Source organism: Xyrauchen texanus, chromosome 14, assembly GCF_025860055.1.
Source record: "Xyrauchen texanus isolate HMW12.3.18 chromosome 14, RBS_HiC_50CHRs, whole genome shotgun sequence".
NCBI lineage: Eukaryota > Metazoa > Chordata > Actinopteri > Cypriniformes > Catostomidae > Xyrauchen > Xyrauchen texanus.
The window spans coordinates 46,070,035-46,090,338 of NC_068289.1; the positions used below are offsets into that span (position 1 = coordinate 46,070,035).

The window sequence follows — 20,304 nt, forward strand, 5'->3', positions numbered from 1 at the left end:
GAGTCCCCAAAATGTTTGTCACTTGGTACAAAGATGGAAAGCAACTTTATGCTTCATACAGATACAACACAAAAGTCACAAAGAACTCCTGCATCTTGGAGTGCCTTCATGAGTGTAACAAAGACACTCCAGGAAGATATTCCTGTGAAGTGTCTAATTCATTTGGATCTGACTTCTGCCATGCTCAAGTGATGACAGTGAGCGGTCAGTAAAAAAAAAAAAATAAAATAACGATATATACATATACACACTCACCTAAAGGATTATTAGGAACACCTGTTCAATTTCTCATTAATGCAATTATCTAATCAACCAATTACATGGCAGTTGCTTCAATGGATTTAGGGGTGTGGTCCTGGTCAAGACAATCTCCTGAACTCCAAACTGAATGTCAGAATGGGAAAGAAAGGTGATTTAAGCAATTTTGAGCGTGGCATGGTTGTTGGTGCAAGACGGGCCGGTCTGAGTATTTCACAATCTGCTCAGTTACTGGGATTTTCACGCACAACCATTTCTAGGGTTTACAAAGAATGGTGTGAAAAGGGAAAAACATCCAGTATGCGGCAGTCCTGTGGGCGAAAATGCCTTGTTGATGCTAGAGGTCAGAGGAGAATGGGCCGACTGATTCAGCTGATAGAAGAGCAACTTTGCCTGAAATAACCACTCGTTACAACCGAAGTATGCAGCAAAGCATTTGTGAAGCCACAACACGCACAACCTTGAGGCGGATGGGCTACAACAGCAGAAGACCCCACCGGGTACCACTCATCTCCACTACAAATAGGAAAAAGAGGCTACAATTTGCAAGAGCTCACCAAAATTGGACAGTTGAAGACTGGAAAAATGTTGCCTGGTCTGATGAGACTCGATTTCTGTTGAGACATTCAGATGGTAGAGTCAGAATTTGGCGTAAACAGAATGAGAACATGGATCCATCATGCCTTGTTACCACTGTGCAGGCTGCTGGTGGTGGTGTAATGGTGTGGGGTATGTTTTCTTGGCACACTTTAGGCCCCTTAGTGCCAATTGGGCATCGCTTAAATGCCACGGCCTACCTGAGCATTGTTTCTGACCATGTCCATCCCTTTATGGCCACCATGTACCCATCCTCTGATGGCTACTTCCAGCAGGATAATGCACCATGTCACAAAGCTCGAATCATTTCAAATTGGTTTCTTGAACATGACAATGAGTTCACTGTACTAAAATGGCCCCCACAGTCACCAGATCTCAACCCAATAGAGCATCTTTGGGATGTGGTGGAACGGGAGCTCGTGCCCTGGATGTGCATCCCACAAATCTCCATCAACTGCAAGATGCTATCCTATCAATATGGGCCAACATTTCTAAAGAATGCTTTAAGCACCTTGTTGAATCAATGCCACGTAGAATTAAGGCAGTTCTGAAGGCTGAAAGGGGTCAAACACAGTATTAGTATGGTGTTCCTAATAATCCTTTAGGTGAGTGTATATATATATATATATATATATATATATATATATATATATATATATATATATATATATATATATTCATCTATAGGAAATCATGTTAGATCTATACCATTCTTAGAATTTCTTGTATCAAAAAAGCATGAACATATCCACCTTATTTTTCAGCGAAACTAGGGCACTGCAAATAGCAAACTTAAATGTGGACCACTTCCGGTATAAGCCACTTCCAGCTTTTTTAGCTATACAAAAATACTACATTATTCTGCTTTATATTATACATGTATAATAAATGTAAATGTTGACATATTTTTGTCATTAATTACGATTTTCAAAAACTTTTTCAAAAAGATTTTGAGCGCATATTGTTTTACTGTTTAGCACATTTTGTCATTTTTTATCACACAATGTTTCTAAGGCAGAATGAATGAAATCAGGCACTGAGAGAACAGTCCTCCACAATTTCACACAGCCTGCAGAGAGAAGAAAGCTGCCGGGAAAATGCTGGGTCAACTTCCTTTGCATTTAAAACGGCATCTTGTTTCATCTTGGCAAAATAATAAATGCAATTAACTCTCCGTTCTTGTCAGACAGCATTCTGTTTTTCTTAACGGTGCATAGTAAACAAACACACAGATCCGCATTCAGAAAAACGTATGAAACATCGCCTTAGGAAATAACTAAATAGAGGCATCATTGGAGGTTATTTAGATACACATGAACAGAGGTTTACAGGGAGACAAGAAAGACTGCATCGTCACGATCTCGGTAAAGAAAGAAGCAGATTTTATTACCGTCTCTTCATTACAACATGTGAATGATTTACTTACTCTTTTAATATAAATGCTGACATTAGAAATTATCAGACATTGGCACATTCTGAAGTACATCCTGTGATTGGATGTGTGATCGTTTATAAAACCATATCACTAAAATCTGGTATTATAACCTTCTAGTTATTTACACTGCGGTCAATGTCAGCGAAAATGTATCACATTTGCCGGAAATGCAGCCGCTACTTACTTCTGTGTTGGAAAAATAAGGTGGATTACAGCTGGACAACAAAAATTATAATTTATTTAAAATCTTTAGCATGTCATTCAAACTGACTGGAGAATAAACTGAGTTGATGATATTCCTCTTAGATGCTCCCCATTTTGTGAGAAAGCTGAAAGACATTTCTATTCTAATGAGCCAAAGATTGAGACTTGTGTGCACTTTCACTGGAGCCTTGAGAAAGTTTGTGACTTGGTACAAAGATGGCAAACAACTCTATGCGTCGTACAGATACAATACAACAGTCACAGACAACTTCTGCATCTTGGAATGTCTACATGAATGTGACAAAAACACAGCAGGGAAATACTCTTGTGAAGTCTCAAATGCCTTTGGAAAAGATATTTGTCATGCCAAAGTGACTACAGTGACCGGTTTGTATATATACATGGGCTTCAGTGATTCTCGTACATTTTTATTTTACCATTATTAAGATGGAAGTTCTTTACATATATATATATATATATATATATATATATATAATTCATCTCAAAATCATTCATTTGAGGTATTCCAATCTTCTTCACTTCAGAGCCTGCACGCTTTGTGAAGAAGTTGAGAGATCTGTCTGTTCCAATGAGCAAAAAACTAAGACTTGAATGCACATTCACTGGAGCTCCAAAAATGTTTGTCACTTGGTACAAGGATGGAAAACAGCTCTATGCCTCATATCGCTACAACACCAAAGTCACATCAGACTCCTGTTCTTTGGAGTGTCTGCATGAGTGCAACCAAGAGACAACAGGAAAATACTCTTGTGAAGTTTCAAACACTTATGGATCAGATATATGTCATGCTCAAGTAGTGGGAGTTACAGGTTTGTAAATTGGACTGAACTATCCGAAATGCCTGCCTGCATTTCAAAATATAATTCTTTATGTTCCATACCCATGGATTTTGCCCATGGATATAAATGGGATGATTTGATATTGCAGCATTGGACTGCATGTCAATTGGGATTATGCTTTTTGTACTTTTTTGGGTTGGCATCAATATGGTGTGTTGCTTTGAAAGACGTTGCACGTTAGTTGAAGTGGTTAGTGAATCTTAATTCAAATCTATCTCGTCCTCTGTCAAAATATCAAGGCTACATTGACGGATGGCATGCGACCTAAACTTTTTCTTAGTGCCTGTTTTTGTGGGGGGAAAAATTTATAGATTTTGTCTGTTTTTGCATCTGCAAGTTTCTTGAGGCACGCTTGAAAATCGTTGTTTTTAATCTGGATGTTGCTTACTTGATAAAATTTGAGGAGTTGCTTTTGATTTGAGGAGAATGCTTTGAAGTATCTTTACGCATGTTACAAAGGGTGATTTGCAACTTGTATGTATAGTTCTTGACGTTGTTTAGAGAGAAATTTAAATGGATCTGATGCTGTTCCTCACAGAGCCTGCCTGCTTTGTGAAAAAGTTGACAGACATGGCTGTCCCATTGAGTCAGAAACTGAGGCTTCAGTGCACATTCACCGGAGCACCGAAGATATTTGTTACATGGTACAAAGATGGAAAGCAGCTATATGCCTCATATAGATACAACACAAGAATCATTGAGAACACTTGTATCTTGGAATGTCTCCATGAGAATAATAAAGACACTCCTGGAAAGTACTCTTGTGAAGTAGCAAATTCACTCGGCACCGATATCTGTCATGCCAATGTAACTACAGTGACAGGTTCGTATATCAACTTAGTTTCCTTATATTGATATATCAGTTGATATGAAACCATTTATGTACGAAATATTACCATTGTCAAAACTTAAAATTTGGTCCACTGTAAGTAGATAGGGGATGAAATAATTTCGCTGATCTCTTGTTCTTAGAACCTGCCAGATTTGAACAGAAGCTTAAGGATATAAAAGTCGCCATGAGCAAAAAACTGAAGCTTGAGTGCACATTTACCGGAGCTCCAAAACTCTTTGTCACCTGGTACAAGGATGGCAAGCAAGTCTATGCCTCTTATAGATACAACACTACAGTTGTTGGAAACACCTGCACTCTGGAATGCCTACATGAATGCACTAAAGATACTCCTGGAAAGTACTCCTGTGAGGTGTCAAATTCATATGGAACCGATATCTGTCATGCTAAAGTGACCACAGTCTCTGGTTAGTACAATTTTAAAGGCCCATTTACCTGGAATTAGTATTGGATGGAATTCATGTTGAAGCATATTGTTTTCTTAAAACTTGATGCTCATCTAGTGGTTCATCTGAAAATGATTTACCTGGCATGATGTTGATCCTCCTAGGGCCTGCTCATTTTGTGAAGAAGCTCACAAACCAGATTCTTCAAAAGGGACAAAAATTAATACTCGAATGCTCCTTTACTGGAATTGAAATGCTGTTTGTCACATGGTACAAAGATGGCAAACAGCTCTATGCTTCCTATAAATGGAACACAAAAGTAATTGGAAAAACTTGCATTTTGGAAAGTCTTCATGAGTGTGACAGTGATACTCCTGGAAGATATTCTTGTGAGGTTACAAATGAAGATGGCTCAGATATATGCCATGCTCAGGTCACCTGTGCAACAGGTTAGTTGATGATAGCCAGCTTATTTGAGTGAATTACACAGATCAGTATTCAAACACCACCAATTTTCCAATATTTCTTTTCCCCTTTCCTTTCTTAAAGACCCATTAGTCCCCTCTGGAAAAATTACTAGAATTCAACAAGAAACACTACAAGCATTTATAAATGAAAATAGCTAGCAAAGCCTGTATAATTTAAGTATTCTGTAAAAGGATCACGTGAATTTGTTGCATATCGTTGCTTAAAGAGGAGAACAACTTAAAAAGCATTTAACAGTACATGTGCTTGAAATTGACAAATGTACCAGATGCTACACAGAAAACTTTTGTGAACAGGTAGTAAATAAAATTGAGATTAACTTCATGCTGTACACAGCTAACACTTCAAGGTTTGTTCGAGTTCCATACTAACAAACAAACCTTGATTAGTCTAATAAACACATTTTAGTCTGCTTTACTACTATACAATCCCTTAATCTGCTTCTCTACTATAAATTCAAGAGGGTTTCAGTGTTTGATCAAAAGCTTTTCACTCTCGAGTTTAAACAGGAAGAATAGATTAGAAATTCCACATAGCAGGAGCATTGCCGAGTACTGTATAAATCATCCGGTTAAATGATCGCCAAGATCTCCATCCTGAGAAAGATTACGAAATATCATGTGTGGAAAAACTGCACGCCTGGCTATTCTAAAAGCATAAAAGGCAGACGCTGGTCTTGCCATGCTAGTAATGAAAATTGATTCATGAAATTGATTACGATAAAACAAAACACATTTAGTTCCACTCAGCTTTTTGTGAAATGCTTTTTGCATCTTGCTTTCTTGTGAGTGACTGTTGTATGTGCAATGTGTTTTGTTTTCAGAGCGCAAAATTCCACCAACCTTCACTAAGAAACCCTCAGAGCAAATTGAGGATGCAGAGGGCAAATTGGTGAAGCTTGAGGCTCGAGTAGCTGGGTCACAACCTCTGTTTGTGAGCTGGTACAAAGATAACAGAGAAATATGCACCTCTGATGTCTATGAAATTTCCTTTATGAGCAACATGGCTGTGATGTGTATCAAAAAGTCCAAAGCCACAGACTGTGGCATTTACACATGCAACGCTTCAAATGAAGCTGGTACTGCCTCCTTCCAAGTTGTGGTTAACATCAAAGGTAGCCAATTAAAGTTCTCTTTCTTCTTATTGCATGATTTCTCACTTCTTGTTGTATTCCCTCTTTGTCTTTGTATGTACATTTTTTTTGTGCTATTAATTGGTATTTTGTTTTGAATGTTCACTTCCTCATTTCAATGAAAAGGAATGGAAATTTTTTGAAATTGTTTACTTTTGATTATCTAGAGCAAAAAAGCCCACCGACTTTTGACATTCCCCTCAAACCTGTGACGGTGAATGAGGGTGAAAGGCTAAACCTTAACTGCCATGTCTCAGGCACTCCTCCTCTGAAGATCCAGTGGATGAAAGACCGAAGGGAGGTCACGTCCTCAGCTAGAACTGAAATAAAATTTGTGGATGGCACGGCTACCCTGGAGATAAACAAGTTATCCAAAACTGATTCAGGAGATTATCTGTGCAAGGCAACCAACATTGCTGGTAGTGAATTCTGCAAGGCCAAAGTAACAGTCACAGGTAATCAAAAGTCCCTAATGTTAATCAAAATTTTATGTAATAACCAAAGTGTGCATTTGAATTTAGCAAAGTATTAGACGGTAGTAGTAAAAACTCTTTGAATTGTTTCTTTTCATGTCTAGTTTTGGGTATAATATGCTCAACCTTTCTAACAGTATCAAGGAGAGTATGAACTAATCTGTAAATCTCATTGTCATGCATTTTGCTTTCTTTACCATCTTGATGATGATCTCTGCATCTTGTTTTGGTTGCTTCTTAAATGCTTTGGATAGCCATCCATTCTTGCTGTTTGCTTTATACCAGATACTACACTTGTGCTATTTTTGCTTGTATTTGGTCTGAAGATTTAGATTATTCACAGTGCATACCTCAGTATAATGTATTTCTGTGATCTTGATAATCTTTCTAAAGCTATTTGTTTTCACATGTAAATGTATTCTAGAGAAACCAAAGATCTTCTTAGACCATGCATTTTGTCCAAACAAAAATGCTTTATGCACAGTATATGAGATTGATCTGATTATGGTTTCAGTCCATTTTTATAATTTTCTAAAAAAAAGTTTTGTTGCACTGCCGTATTACTCAGATAAAGCAGGTTCAGCACCTGCAACAACACCGGCAGCACCCTCAGCACCTCAGCAAGTTAAAAAGCTTGACGACCTTTTCTTCATTGAGGAGCCCAAGAGAATTCATATTATTGAGAGTAAGTGGCTGCTTTCTATTAAACAGTGTAGATTTTTGACATTCCTTTAAATTGGCATCAAATGTTGAATTACATGGTGGTTCCACATCATAATCTGGATTACAGAAGGCACAGCTACATTCATTGCTAAAGTTGGGGGTGATCCCATTCCTAATGTGAAATGGATGAAGGGAAAATGGAGACAGATGACTCATGGTGGTCGCATCAACATTCAACAAAAAGGCCAAGAGGCCAAGCTGGAGATCAAAGAGGTGACCAAATCTGACTCTGGTCAGTACAGATGTGTTGCCTCCAACAAACATGGAGAAATTGAGTGCAGCACAGACTTAAATGTTAATGAGAAGAGAGACTCTGAGCCTGAGATGGTGAAACTGAAGAAGTGAGTCTGATATTGGGATTTTCTTTGGCAGAACAACTTGAAAATCAAAAATACCACAATGATTATAACTATGCACTCTTTTTTATCATGTTCAGGACTCCATCAAAGCAGAAAAGTCTAAAGGAAGACAAAGACATTGACATTGTTGAGTTGCTAAGAAATGTAGACCCAAAAGAGTATGAGAAATATGCTCGCATGTATGGTATCACAGACTACCGGGGTCTTCTTCAAGCAATTGAATTTCTGAAGAAGGAGAAGGGTGAAGAAAGTGGAAGATCGGTAGATAAATCTAAATTGTTTGTCTAAATACAGTAAATTATGCAAATCTTTTGTTTTCTTACACCTTATTGGGAAATAAATCTATAAGATTACTAGCTTTTCACAATGCCCCTATTTTCTGAATCAGGAAAGTGAACATGGCAGAGATGATGAGGATTTGGCTAAGCTTGTGTCTGATTTGCAGAGGAGAATGGAACACAGTGAAGTATGTTCCTTTCTTGAGAAGTTGAGGAACCCATTGCTTCAGCTTTCAGTCTAAACATATTTGCATGAAATACATATTACAGATTAAATATATGAATGTATAAATATTTTCTTTTTACAGCCTGTTACCCTGCTCAATGACATCAATGATCTGACAACGCAAATTAACAAAGAGGCAGTGTTTGAGTGCGAGGTTAAAATCAACTATCCAGAAATTACGTTGTCTTGGTATAAAGATACACAGAAGCTAGAAACAAGTGATAAATACGACATTAAACTTGTGGGCGATCGTCACATTTTGAAGATCAAAAACTGTCAGACCAGTGACCAGGGAAATTACCGTGTCGTTTGTGGGCCACATATATCCAGTGCCAGACTGACAGTGTTGGGTAAGTCCCCTTTATAGAGCTTGTAATCTTCATTAAAATAACCTTTATCAAAATGCATTGAGACATTTTTACGACAATACCTTACAGAGTGTCATGATCATGTGCAAAATCCATCAGCTGGTAAGAGGCTAGAATTTGCATTGTAGTATACGTACACATAACTACACAATAGATTAATAGTGTGCAACATTCGTAACCCATGCTACACCTGTACTAGTTCTCTACCATATAAAATTAAATCCTCATAATCATAGCAGTCCTCTATAGATTAGAAAATCTTTTCATATCTAAATTTACCAGATTTTTGTGAGAAATTACTAACCTCTTTCCTCTTGTTTCTGTGCTTACTAAATTTTCTTTCTTTTTCCAATTGCTGCTTTAAAAATGGTTTGCCATAGTGGCATTCATTGTGTACCAACAAAGTGTTGGATATAAACAGAGGTTGTGTGTCTTCACATTTACTGTACTTGTTTCCAGTCTTGTTCTTTCTTTCCTCTTTTCCTTTTTTCATTCTTAAACACTATTAGTGAAATGCATTTATGAGGCTATTAATAATTCCCATACTTTTTATATTATTTGTAGCTGATCAAATTCAGTTCACCAAGCGGATTCAAAATATTTTGGTGAATGAACGCAAGTCTGCCACTTTTGAGTGTGAGTTGTCCTTTGACAACGCAGTCGTCACCTGGTATAAAGATGCATGGGAGCTTAAAGAGAGCCTGAAATATAACTTCAGGTGTGAGGGACGAAGGCACTTTATGATTATCCGTAATGTAACATCTGAGGATGAAGGTGTGTATATTCAAAGGTCATTTGAGTAGCTCACTATAAATACAGAATTAAGTAAGTTTGACCTCAATTTAACTTGACTGAAAATCTTTTAGGTGTGTACTCTGTGATTGCGCGACTGGAGCCTGTTGGTGAAACTAAAAGTACAGCTGAGCTTTATCTGTCAGGCAAAGGTACAAACTATAGAGCAGCATTACTTTGTTGCTTGATCATTAGTGTGTAGTCAACAGTAATTATATTTTACTTATACTTCTTTTCCAGAAATTGATATAGGAACACATTCCTTTGGTAAGTAGTTTGTTATGCACAAAGTCGTTGCTGAGGATTAACTATTTCTTATTTTCACCTCCAACACCCACCCAACTAATTTTACTTAAAAAATGTGTATTCTGTTTATGTAAACTCTAAAGTAATATTCTTTAATGAAATCAGTCAAACAATTAATAAATAAAACTAATTTCAATATTTAGATGTGCCGGATGTATCAATACATGTGCTTGATGTATCATCTGTGATTAGTTTTAAAGGTAAGACAAACGTAAATGAATAAATAATTGAGATCTTGTAGTGTTGCAAAACTTCTTATAATAATTAAATTGTTACCTTTTATTTAAAAGATGAATCCTCAGAATTTCATTATGAAGAAAAGTCTGAAGTAACAGGTACTATTTCAAATTAGAAATCATTTCTAATATTACATACCTTTAATAGTTGAATTTACCTTAATACACTAAACTTTTATCAACTCCCAAATGGATTGATTGACTAATATTGCCATATCATTAACTCCTCACCATTTAATCTCACATCAATTAATCTCACACTATCCCATTATCTCAACTGGATGTTTCATTAAAATATAAAGACATTTTAGGAAAATCTTTCTTTCTTTCTTTCTTTCTTTCTTTCTTTCTTTCTTTCTTTCTTTCTTTCTTTTATGCAAGGATCTTTGCATTGACCCTAACACCAGATCTTAGCAAAGGGTTGCCTCAATTGATATTTGCATGGTAAAGTTTCACAGATTGACAGTTCAAAAGGAGAGTTTTAGTTATGCATTCTTTTCACAGCAAGGTATACTGTCTTTTAAACTAAGAGCATAATATTTTGCTCGACTTGTTTGTATGTGCGCGTGTGAACATTCTTCACATATCTTCATCTTCATTCTCATTTTTACATTTTGTCAGAAACATGTGTATTGTTTTACTTTTCTAAATAAGTGTCTATTAAACATCATTACGCCCATTCCGAGTCCTTCAATAACATCATCCATTGTTTTCAGTTTAGCTTCATTTAAATATTTTTCAATCCACAGGTATTGTGCTATGAAGTTTGTCCATGTATATTTGTTACAGATTCTGTTTGACCATTTCCTTGCCTAAGAATGTTCTTGTTTCTCATTAGAAATGAAGAAACCTGTTGAGGAGACAGTAACAAAACGTGAAGTAGAAAGGACAGAAGAGGCACCAGTGAAAGGTATCTGTTGAAGGCAAAATGCTTGTGGCAGATTTTGCTTAATCTCTTAATATTTAGAATACTGTTTATGCCTTCTTATTTTTTGTCCACCAGTTAGAAGTTAATGTTGTCTGTGCTGAATGAAAACATCTTTGGTTCTGCTCTTGTTTGTGTATTTGTTTAGTCTATTTTTGCATGTCTTTGCACAGTTATGTCCATTGTGTAAATACTGTTGTGATTGTTTTTAGATAAACTGTTCATATAACGCTTTGGCTACATAAACTTTGCTAAACGTTAGCTGTAGTCTAACAAAGCTGATGTCTTTTAAGTTCCTGAAGATATGAGAAAAAAAGAAGAAAAACCTGACACCTTTGTACAGAGAGCACCATTTCCGGAGAAAGGTATTGATATGTCTTTGCTTGAGTGTAAAAATGTTTCTCTGCTTCTTTGTGTGTTCATAGTTTTATACTAAAACATTGAAAACATATCTGTTTCAACTTTTTGTGAGATGTCTGTATGTTATCAAATCACATTTTTTGTGCAATTACTGTACAAATAGTTCTTTGGTTTGGAAACACATAAATTGTGACTGAATTATATCCCCTTGATGCCCTGATATTTTAAAGAACTAGAAGTCAAGAAGCCTGTTGAAGAAAAAGTCAGCTCTGTAATGGTAACAGAGCAAAAAGAACCACCCAAAGGTAAATTCAGCAGTATGTTTTGTCAGCGTGTATACTGTGTAATACATATTCTGTATTGATTGTGTCTCTGAATATAAGTTTTGTCTCTTTTAGTTGTCTGTTGTAATTATTTTAAAATATATGTTGTTATATGTGTGAAACTGTAATTTTTACAGTAATTATCTCACTTTCTTGTTGGTATGTGAAATGTTCTAAATGTGTTGGGCTACAACAACTCTTAGCTTATTGTTCATCTCCGATATGCACAGAAATTAAATATCTTAGAAGTCATTTTTTTAGCTGTATTTGTGTAGTCTGTTTCTTTTGACTGTGTTACTTAAAGTTGTTTTAAAACCTACAGCCATAGAGCCTAAACCTCAGGTGCCAGCAGAACCCAAAGAGGCTCCAGTGGTTGTGGCTAAACCTGAGCCTGAACCTAAGCCTGAGCCCAAGCTTGAACCAAAACCTGAGCCTAAACCTCAACCAAAAACTACACCAAAACCTGAGGCTGAGCTTAAGCCTGAGCCCAAGCTTGAACCAAAACCTGAGCCTAAACCTCAACCAAAAACTACACCAAAACCTGAGGCTGAGCTTAAGCCTGCAGTTACAAAGAAAGCTGAGGCACCCTCTGTCAAAGGTATTGTGTGTGTGATTAGCTTTCTATGTTTCAGTCGGTTTTTTTGTGTTTGTTCTGTCAGTCCTCATGCCTATGTTCATTAATGTGTCATGTGTACATTATGTACATACAGTATGTTTCCCTAACTTCTTTTGTTGTTCTTAGTTATTATGTGGTACAGTATATGTGCAATCCTCAACTCTTAGAATGCTTCTTGTTTAACTTGAGAATACAAAGTGTCCACCCCTTTGCATTATATTTTTGGCTCATTGTATGCCACTTTTTGAATGTGATGTTCTTTTAAAGCACCAGAAGCTCCAAAGATGCCAGAAGCTGCACCTCAACCAGCCTTAGATATAAAAAGGACGAGGCTTTAACTGCAAAGCCAGACACTAGTCAAACAGAAGTTCATTCTTACAGCTTGATAATAAAAATAATACAAATAAAATATTGAGGATTGTTCTTATGAGGTGTCTTAAAACTGTTTCCTTTTTGGTTGTTACATGTATACTGTGTAATACATATTCTGTATTGATTGTGTCTCTGAATATAAGTTTTGTCTCTTTTAGTTGTCTGTTGTAATTATTTTAAAATATATGTTGTTATATGTGTAAAACTGTAATTTTTACAGTAATTATCTCACTTTCTTGTTGGTATGTGAAATGTTCTAAATGTGTTGGGCTACAACAACTCTTAGCATATTGTTCATCTCCGATATGCACAGAAATTAAATATCTTAGAAGTAATTTTTTTAGCTGTATTTGTGTAGTCTGTTTCTTTTGACTGTGTTACTTAAAGTTGTTTTAAAACCTACAGCCATAGAGCCTAAACCTCAGGTGCCAGCAGAACCCAAAGAGGCTCCAGTGGTTGTGGCTAAACCTGAGCCTGAACCTAAGCCTGAGCCCAAGCTTGAACCAAAACCTGAGCCTAAACCTCAACCAAAAACTACACCAAAACCTGAGGCTGAGCTTAAGCCTGAGCCCAAGCTTGAACCAAAACCTGAGCCTAAACCTCAACCAAAAACTACACCAAAACCTGAGGCTGAGCTTAAGCCTGCAGTTACAAAGAAAGCTGAGGCACCCTCTGTCAAAGGTATTGTGTGTGTGATTAGCTTTCTATGTTTCAGTCGGTTTTTTGTGTTTGTTCTGTCAGTCCTCATGCCTATGTTCATTAATGTGTCATGTGTACATTATGTACATACAGTATGTTTCCCTAACTTCTTTTGTTGTTCTTAGTTATTATGTGGTACAGTATATGTGCAATCCTCAACTCTTAGAATGCTTCTTGTTTAACTTGAGAATACAAAGTGTCCACCCCTTTGCATTATATTTTTGGCTCATTGTGTGCCACTTTTTGAATGTGATGTTCTTTTAAAGCACCAGAAGCTCCAAAGATGCCAGAAGCTGCACCTCAACCAGCCTTAGATATAAAAAAGACGAGGCTTTAACTGCAAAGCCAGACACTAGTCAAACAGAAGTTCATTCTTGCAGCTTGATAATAAAAATAATACAAATAAAATATTGAGGATTGTTCTTATGAGGTGTCTTAAAACTGTTTCCTTTTTGGTTGTTACATGTATACTGTGTAATACATATTCTGTATTGATTGTGTCTCTGAATATAAGTTTTGTCTCTTTTAGTTGTCTGTTGTAATTATTTTAAAATATATGTTGTTATATGTGTGAAACTGTAATTTTTACAGTAATTATCTCACTTTCTTGTTGGTATGTGAAATGTTCTAAATGTGTTGGGCTACAACAACTCTTAGCATATTGTTCATCTCCGATATGCACAGAAATTAAATATCTTAGAAGTAATTTTTTTAGCTGTATTTGTGTAGTCTGTTTCTTTTGACTGTGTTACTTAAAGTTGTTTTAAAACCTACAGCCATAGAGCCTAAACCTCAGGTGCCAGCAGAACCCAAAGAGGCTCCAGTGGTTGTGGCTAAACCTGAGCCTGAACCTAAGCCTGAGCCCAAGCTTGAACCAAAACCTGAGCCTAAACCTCAACCAAAAACTACACCAAAACCTGAGGCTGAGCTTAAGCCTGAGCCCAAGCTTGAACCAAAACCTGAGCCTAAACCTCAACCAAAAACTACACCAAAGCCTGAGGCTGAGCTTAAGCCTGCAGTTACAAAGAAAGCTGAGGCACCCTCTATCAAAGGTATTGTGTGTGTGATTAGCTTTCTATGTTTCAGTCGTTTTTTTTGTGTTTGTTCTGTCAGTCCTCATGCCTATGTTCATTAATGTGTCATGTGTACATTATGTACATACAGTATGTTTCCCTAACTTCTTTTGTTGTTCTTAGTTATTATGTGGTACAGTATATGTGCAATCCTCAACTCTTAGAATGCTTCTTGTTTAACTTGAGAATACAAAGTGTCCACCCCTTTGCATTATATTTTTGGCTCATTGTATGCCACTTTTTGAATGTGATGTTCTTTTAAAGCACCAGAAGCTCCAAAGATGCCAGAAGCTGCACCTCAACCAGCCTTAGATATAAAAAGGACGAGGCTTTAACTGCAAAGCCAGACACTACTCAAACAGAAGTTCATTCTTACAGCTTGATAATAAAAATAATACAAATAAAATATTGAGGATTGTTCTTATGAGGTGTTTTAAAACTGTTTCCTTTTTGGTTGTTACATGTACAAGCCTTTGTCAACAAAAACTGGTGCTCTTAGAATGCATGTGGACGTTTTGGTCCAGATTTAACTTGATCTCTTAATTGAGTCTTTTGGTATGTGGGCCTTTGCATTTAACTGAATGCATTTTTTTGTTTATACACTGTACTAACTACGTGTGTGTTCTTTTAAAGCTCTTGTGGGGATGAAGGAAATAGACACATCAAAATTAAAGCTAGATAGAAAACCTGAGCCTGCGCTTGTTGCACCTGAACCATCAAAGAAAGAAGTCTTTGCTCTGTTACAAAATGAATCCTCCAAAGATCTCTCATCTACACCTGTCTTCTCCGAGCCATCAAGAGTAGAGTCAGCTAGTCAGCTAAAACTTCCACAAACCTCCATTTCAGAGCCAAAGCCAGTTAGAAAACAAGAAGTCACATCAACTCCACTAGAGGCTATTGAAGAATCTGCAAGAAAACAACTACTCCAAGAGGTTTCCAAAGCAGAATCTGTTAGAACGTTAGAGCCTTCACCCAAAGCTCCAGAGTCACGTCAAGAAGAACAAGCCAAAGCTAAGCTAACCAAAAAAGTTAGTGAGCGTGCAGAACCAGCACATCCTAAGAAAGGTATTATACAGAAATTAAATCTAGTTAAAAATACAAAGCTCTTAAATATACCCCATGTTTATGGGGATGTGCAATATCTTTACGAAGTCTCTTAGAATTGGCTGCTAATCTTATTTGTTTTTCTCTTGTATTTACTCTTCTGAATATTTTATTCTTTGTCTGGCATGTTTATATCTACAAAGTGATTCAAGTAAAAGCTGCAGAAGTACCATCTGAGATAAAGCCAGAGGCTAAAGCTAAAATGGAGACTGAGATGCCCCCAGCCAAAGGTATGCTTGGTTGGTCTTGGGAGATACAAAACAAAGTTGGATCTCTGCTTCGCTTGATTTGTTTGTGTCCTGAGAACTAGTAGCACAAAACAGAGCTCCCACTATTTAAACAGTATAACCATGATTTACATTTTAATCAAAATTAGCTAATAGAGAAGAATTATTTTCCTACCACATGAATGATTATCTAAGTGTTAAATAAACTTAAAGAACATTGAATTACCCAAGCCAGAGAAATGGACCTCTTCTGCTGCTATTGCCAGAATAAATATTATGCTTAAAATCAAGGAAGCACCAGTGGAAAAAATATGTCTTTTTTTTCTTTTATGCATACTCTTGTATACATTTATTTGTGTGCATGTTTTGTTGAAAACTCTTCTGTCACCGTTGTATGGTGCAATATTAAAAATCTTTCATCTTTAAAGTCTTTGCAGCCTCAAAGAGAATTGATGAAATACCCCATACAGAAGTAAGTTCTGAAGTAACTCAGAAAATGCTAAAGATTTTCATGATGGAGGAAAAGTGTTTGAGGGAGGACATTGTGGAGAGTGAGGGTGAAGGCATCCCTCATCCACCTGAGGAAATTTTGTCTGACCAATATCCTACTGCAAGGATGGATGTGAGTCATCACAGCATGGAATCAACTGCGGAAGATGTGATAATTGAAACAGAGGTTACCTGGAAGCATGAACAAGCCAGTTATTTAGAGATAATGCAAAGTAAAGAGATAACTCAGCTGAAACAGTCAAAACAGAAGATGCAAACTGAGAAAAAAGAGAGAAAAATAGAGATATCAAGCACTGAAAAAATAGATGAACAATCTCTGCCTCTAAACAGTGAGACCTCACTGAAGAGGCAAGAAATTGGGCCAGATCAAAATAATTCAATGAAAGAAATGTCACTCCAAAACAGAGATGTCACCCCCAGAAAAGAGGTGGCCATTCAAGGAGAAAAGGAAGATCTCAAGAACGATACTAAGGCTACTCCTTTAAAGAAGTCTGCCCATGAAACCAAGAGATCACAAAAGGAAACCCCACAGATATTACCAGAAATAGCACCAATAGTAGCACCAGAACAGAAGGGATCTAAATTGAAGGATGTGCATAAAGCTTTTGAAAGAGGTAAACCTTACAGTCTTCAGCATATGCCTCGAATGGTATATTGCAGTCTTTACTTGAGCAAAAATTGTCTTCAGGTATTTGCCGAATAGGCAACTCTGATTTACTTCTCTTTGTCTTAATTCATGTGCCAGCATTTTTGCACAAGTTCCCCATTTGTTTCTTGTATCTTGAATCTGTTATACTTCTTAATCAGACGAGAAGACCCAGGCTGTAACAACACATGCCACAGAGGTTGTTTCTCCTAAAGAAGGTATACAAAGGACGGCTTGAAGAGCTCTATTAAGATTTGGTGCTGTTACACTTTAGTCCTAATTACAGTTTGTGATAATGTGCTTTATGTTTTTGACTTTAAATGTTCATTGTCTCTTTCTTGATTGTGACTATGGCTTCTCTTTAAAGAGCCAACATTAGTGAAGAAACATGAACCTGAGGCACCAAAGCCAACTGTGGCTCCAGCTGAACTGAAAATCTTGCCTCCTTCAAAAGGTATTCAAAGTCTGACTGGAAGAACTGTTTTCTGGTCTATATGTGTGTTTGTTTGCCATGTAAATGTATCTTCTTTTGAGGTCATCTTAAGATTTTCTTTGTCCAGTTTAATACTAACAACATATTCCATGTGTGTTTTTGGATTACTGGTTGTGACTATTGCAATGTTTTATTTAAAGAAGCAACTGTTGAAAGGAAACCTTTACCTGAGTCACCAAAGCCAACTTTGTCTTCAGTTGAACAGAAAATCTTACCGCCTACAAAAGGTATACAATGCCTGACTAGAATAACGTTTTTCTGGTCTTTGGGATGATGTGTGTTTGTTTACTTTGTATCTTCTTTTGTGGTCATTTTTTAATGTCCTTTGTCCAGCTATATAGCAACTTATTCCATGTGTTTTTATTATTTTTGTTTGTGATTATGGCATTTTTTATTTAAAGAGCCAGCTGTTGAAAGGAAACCATCTCCTGAGGCTCCAAAGCCAACTGTGTCTCCAGTTGAACAGAAACTATTGTCTCCTTCAAAAGGTACTCAAAGAAAAACTGGGAAAAACTTGTCCTGGTCTATAGTCTTCACTATAGTGTGATTGTTTGTCCTGTAAATGTATCTTATTTTGTTTTCATCTTTAAATGTTCACTGTCCTGTCCAATAGCAACTAATTCCACTTTTGTCTCTGATATTTTTGGTTGTGACTATGGTATTATTTTATTTAAAGAGCCAACTCTTGTAAGGGAACCATCTCCTGAGGCACTAAAGCCAGCAGAAATTCCACTTGAACAAAAAGTCTCTCCTCCTACAGGTAGATTTTCTGTTTTTAGTCTTGTTTGTTTTTTTCTTGTGTGTCAATTTTTCCTGATTTGTAGTTCCCCTGATTTGTATGTTTATTTGTGGCATTTTCCTCCTGCCTTCTAGTTAAAAAATATATATATATATATATTTGAATCATGTCATGTCCCTATGTAATTAAATGTTTATCTTACATTTTTTACTAACTGCTTTTGGCAATATTATGTTTCTTAATAATGTTTTATATATGTGAAGTGTCTGCTTTTATATTCTGATTAATTTAAACATATGGCTTAGGTTATTATGCACAATCATAATGGAAAAATAATTGTATATCTGAAATGATCTCTGAAACAGATACTGGCAAAGGCCCTGTGGCAGCTCCTGGACCTGCTCCAAAAGGTATGTTTCTACTGTGTTACTTGTAGGCCACAAATTAATCCTCCTAGGTTTAATTATTAAACATATGCAATTTGTTATTTTATTGAAGGATTAACTTTTTCTGAGTTGTACTTGTGTGTCTACTTGTTATTCTTGTTTGTTTTGATGTTCCCATTTTTAATTGTTGATTTTACTTAAATTAAAAAAAAAATCATTTATTTGAAACACAAATGCAGTACATTGCAGTTTGGTTCAATACTATTTATTAGGGTTGGGTTTAATTATATCTGAATTCAACCACTTTACATTATGATGATTATTGCCCAACCTTTCTGTGTTATGTGTACAACTGTCTTATGTCATGCTGATTGTACTGTCCATGTTATGTGATATTGTGACATTTATTGCCTCAGAAACAACTAGCACCACACAAGCACTTCTTAAACAAAAGAGCAAAATTAACATCAAGGAAGAGGAAAAATTTGAAATCCCATCCCTTAAGAAAGTAACTATAAAATCGGTAGACCATCAGGAGGATCTTGAAGCTATTTCACTCATGAAAGTCAACAAGATTCAGCAAGAAGAACTACCAACAGAAGTGGGACCACTTCTTCAGAAGACTGAGAAGGCTGAAATAGTTAAAGAGGAGATGGTGTACTCCATGGCTGTCACTGAAGTAAAAATTACCAGCAGTTATGAAGTCACAGACGATACTTTGTCATATGAAACAGCTACAAAAACAGAGAGAACATCCAAGGTGGCAGAAAAAAAGACAGACGAATACAAAGATGTGAAGAGGAAAAAAGAGATTACTTCTGAAATAGGAGGGGGAAAAGTAGAAAATAAGGGTGAAAGAAGAACTAGGACTCCAATAGAAGAGAAAGCTAAGGTACCTGAGATACCTAAATCAACTTTAAAAAAATCTACCAAGTTAGTATCAGCTGAGAAAGAACAGGAAACTGTCAAATTGAAACCTGTTGAGAAATCGAATCAAACTGTTGTCAGTCCATGTAAAGACAGCAGCAAAGACAACAGGAGCAAAGATAGTATTGATTTTCAGAAACCTGAAATATCTGTAAAGGATGAGCCTGTTTCAATAAAGGAAATAGAAGTGACACCTCCAGATAGAAAAGCTGAAGAATCCATAATGACGAAAAGTCTGGATGCAGAGGCTAAAGATGAAACCTCCAAAGACCCTGAGAAATTTCTAAAGAAAGAAAAGAGAATTTTACCACAGGATGAGAAGTCAGAAAATGTTAGACTGAAACCATTTCCTAAAGAATCTCATGCTGATGTAGCTGCAGAAAAGGTTCCTAAAGACTTTAAAGGCCAAGTGAGACCAGAAACGTGTGAGATTTTAACAGAAACTCACATTCAGGTAAAGGTACCAGAAAAAAGTGGAAAAACATATGAAAAGCCTGAAGATATCAAGAAGCCTACTCCTACTTCAGCGAAGACAACAGATGACAGTAAAAAGGAAGAAGAGAATGCACTAATGAAAAAACTTGAAAATATTCCTAAGGATGATGCAAAAAAGGAAGAGGTATTATTAAAACCCACAGAAGTTAAAAAAATTACAGATAAAACTCCCTCACCAAAGGTGGATAAACCCAGTCCCCCCATTTCCCCACTGGTTAAAGTTAAAAAGAGTCCAAAAGAGGAAGAGATGTCAAAAAAGATTGGTCCTCAACCAAAGAAACTAGAGGGAAAACAGGAAACATTGCTGAAACCTGTAGAACCTGAAAAGCTGAAAAAGACTCCTTCACCAAAAGCTGAGATTTCAAAACCTAAATCAGCGGAGTCCATTCCAGTGGGGAAAAAATTGAGTGCAAAATCACCCAAGACGTTTTCACCCAAGG

At 36.5% G+C, this 20,304-nt stretch overlaps 1 protein-coding gene across 1 annotated transcript in view; it reads left to right on the top strand.

Annotated features, from left to right (window-relative positions):
* Window positions 1–20,304, top strand: part of ttn.1 (titin, tandem duplicate 1) — a 214,712-nt gene that overhangs the window by 96,913 nt on the left and 97,495 nt on the right. Inside the window, exons 42-71 of the mRNA XM_052142834.1 lie at window positions 3,893–4,177; window positions 4,327–4,611; window positions 4,755–5,039; window positions 5,900–6,190; window positions 6,376–6,663; window positions 7,250–7,366; window positions 7,472–7,745; window positions 7,841–8,024; window positions 8,152–8,229; window positions 8,350–8,617; window positions 9,200–9,409; window positions 9,502–9,579; window positions 9,668–9,694; window positions 9,877–9,933; window positions 10,024–10,068; window positions 10,808–10,879; window positions 11,188–11,259; window positions 11,485–11,559; window positions 11,900–12,175; window positions 12,971–13,246; window positions 14,041–14,316; window positions 14,971–15,402; window positions 15,585–15,671; window positions 16,097–16,792; window positions 16,986–17,042; window positions 17,192–17,278; window positions 17,458–17,544; window positions 17,719–17,805; window positions 17,994–18,077; window positions 18,422–18,466. Of these exons, the coding sequence (XP_051998794.1) occupies window positions 3,893–4,177; window positions 4,327–4,611; window positions 4,755–5,039; window positions 5,900–6,190; window positions 6,376–6,663; window positions 7,250–7,366; window positions 7,472–7,745; window positions 7,841–8,024; window positions 8,152–8,229; window positions 8,350–8,617; window positions 9,200–9,409; window positions 9,502–9,579; window positions 9,668–9,694; window positions 9,877–9,933; window positions 10,024–10,068; window positions 10,808–10,879; window positions 11,188–11,259; window positions 11,485–11,559; window positions 11,900–12,175; window positions 12,971–13,246; window positions 14,041–14,316; window positions 14,971–15,402; window positions 15,585–15,671; window positions 16,097–16,792; window positions 16,986–17,042; window positions 17,192–17,278; window positions 17,458–17,544; window positions 17,719–17,805; window positions 17,994–18,077; window positions 18,422–18,466 (5,481 nt within the window). The remainder of the gene's footprint in view (window positions 1–3,892; window positions 4,178–4,326; window positions 4,612–4,754; window positions 5,040–5,899; window positions 6,191–6,375; window positions 6,664–7,249; window positions 7,367–7,471; window positions 7,746–7,840; window positions 8,025–8,151; window positions 8,230–8,349; window positions 8,618–9,199; window positions 9,410–9,501; window positions 9,580–9,667; window positions 9,695–9,876; window positions 9,934–10,023; window positions 10,069–10,807; window positions 10,880–11,187; window positions 11,260–11,484; window positions 11,560–11,899; window positions 12,176–12,970; window positions 13,247–14,040; window positions 14,317–14,970; window positions 15,403–15,584; window positions 15,672–16,096; window positions 16,793–16,985; window positions 17,043–17,191; window positions 17,279–17,457; window positions 17,545–17,718; window positions 17,806–17,993; window positions 18,078–18,421; window positions 18,467–20,304) is intronic.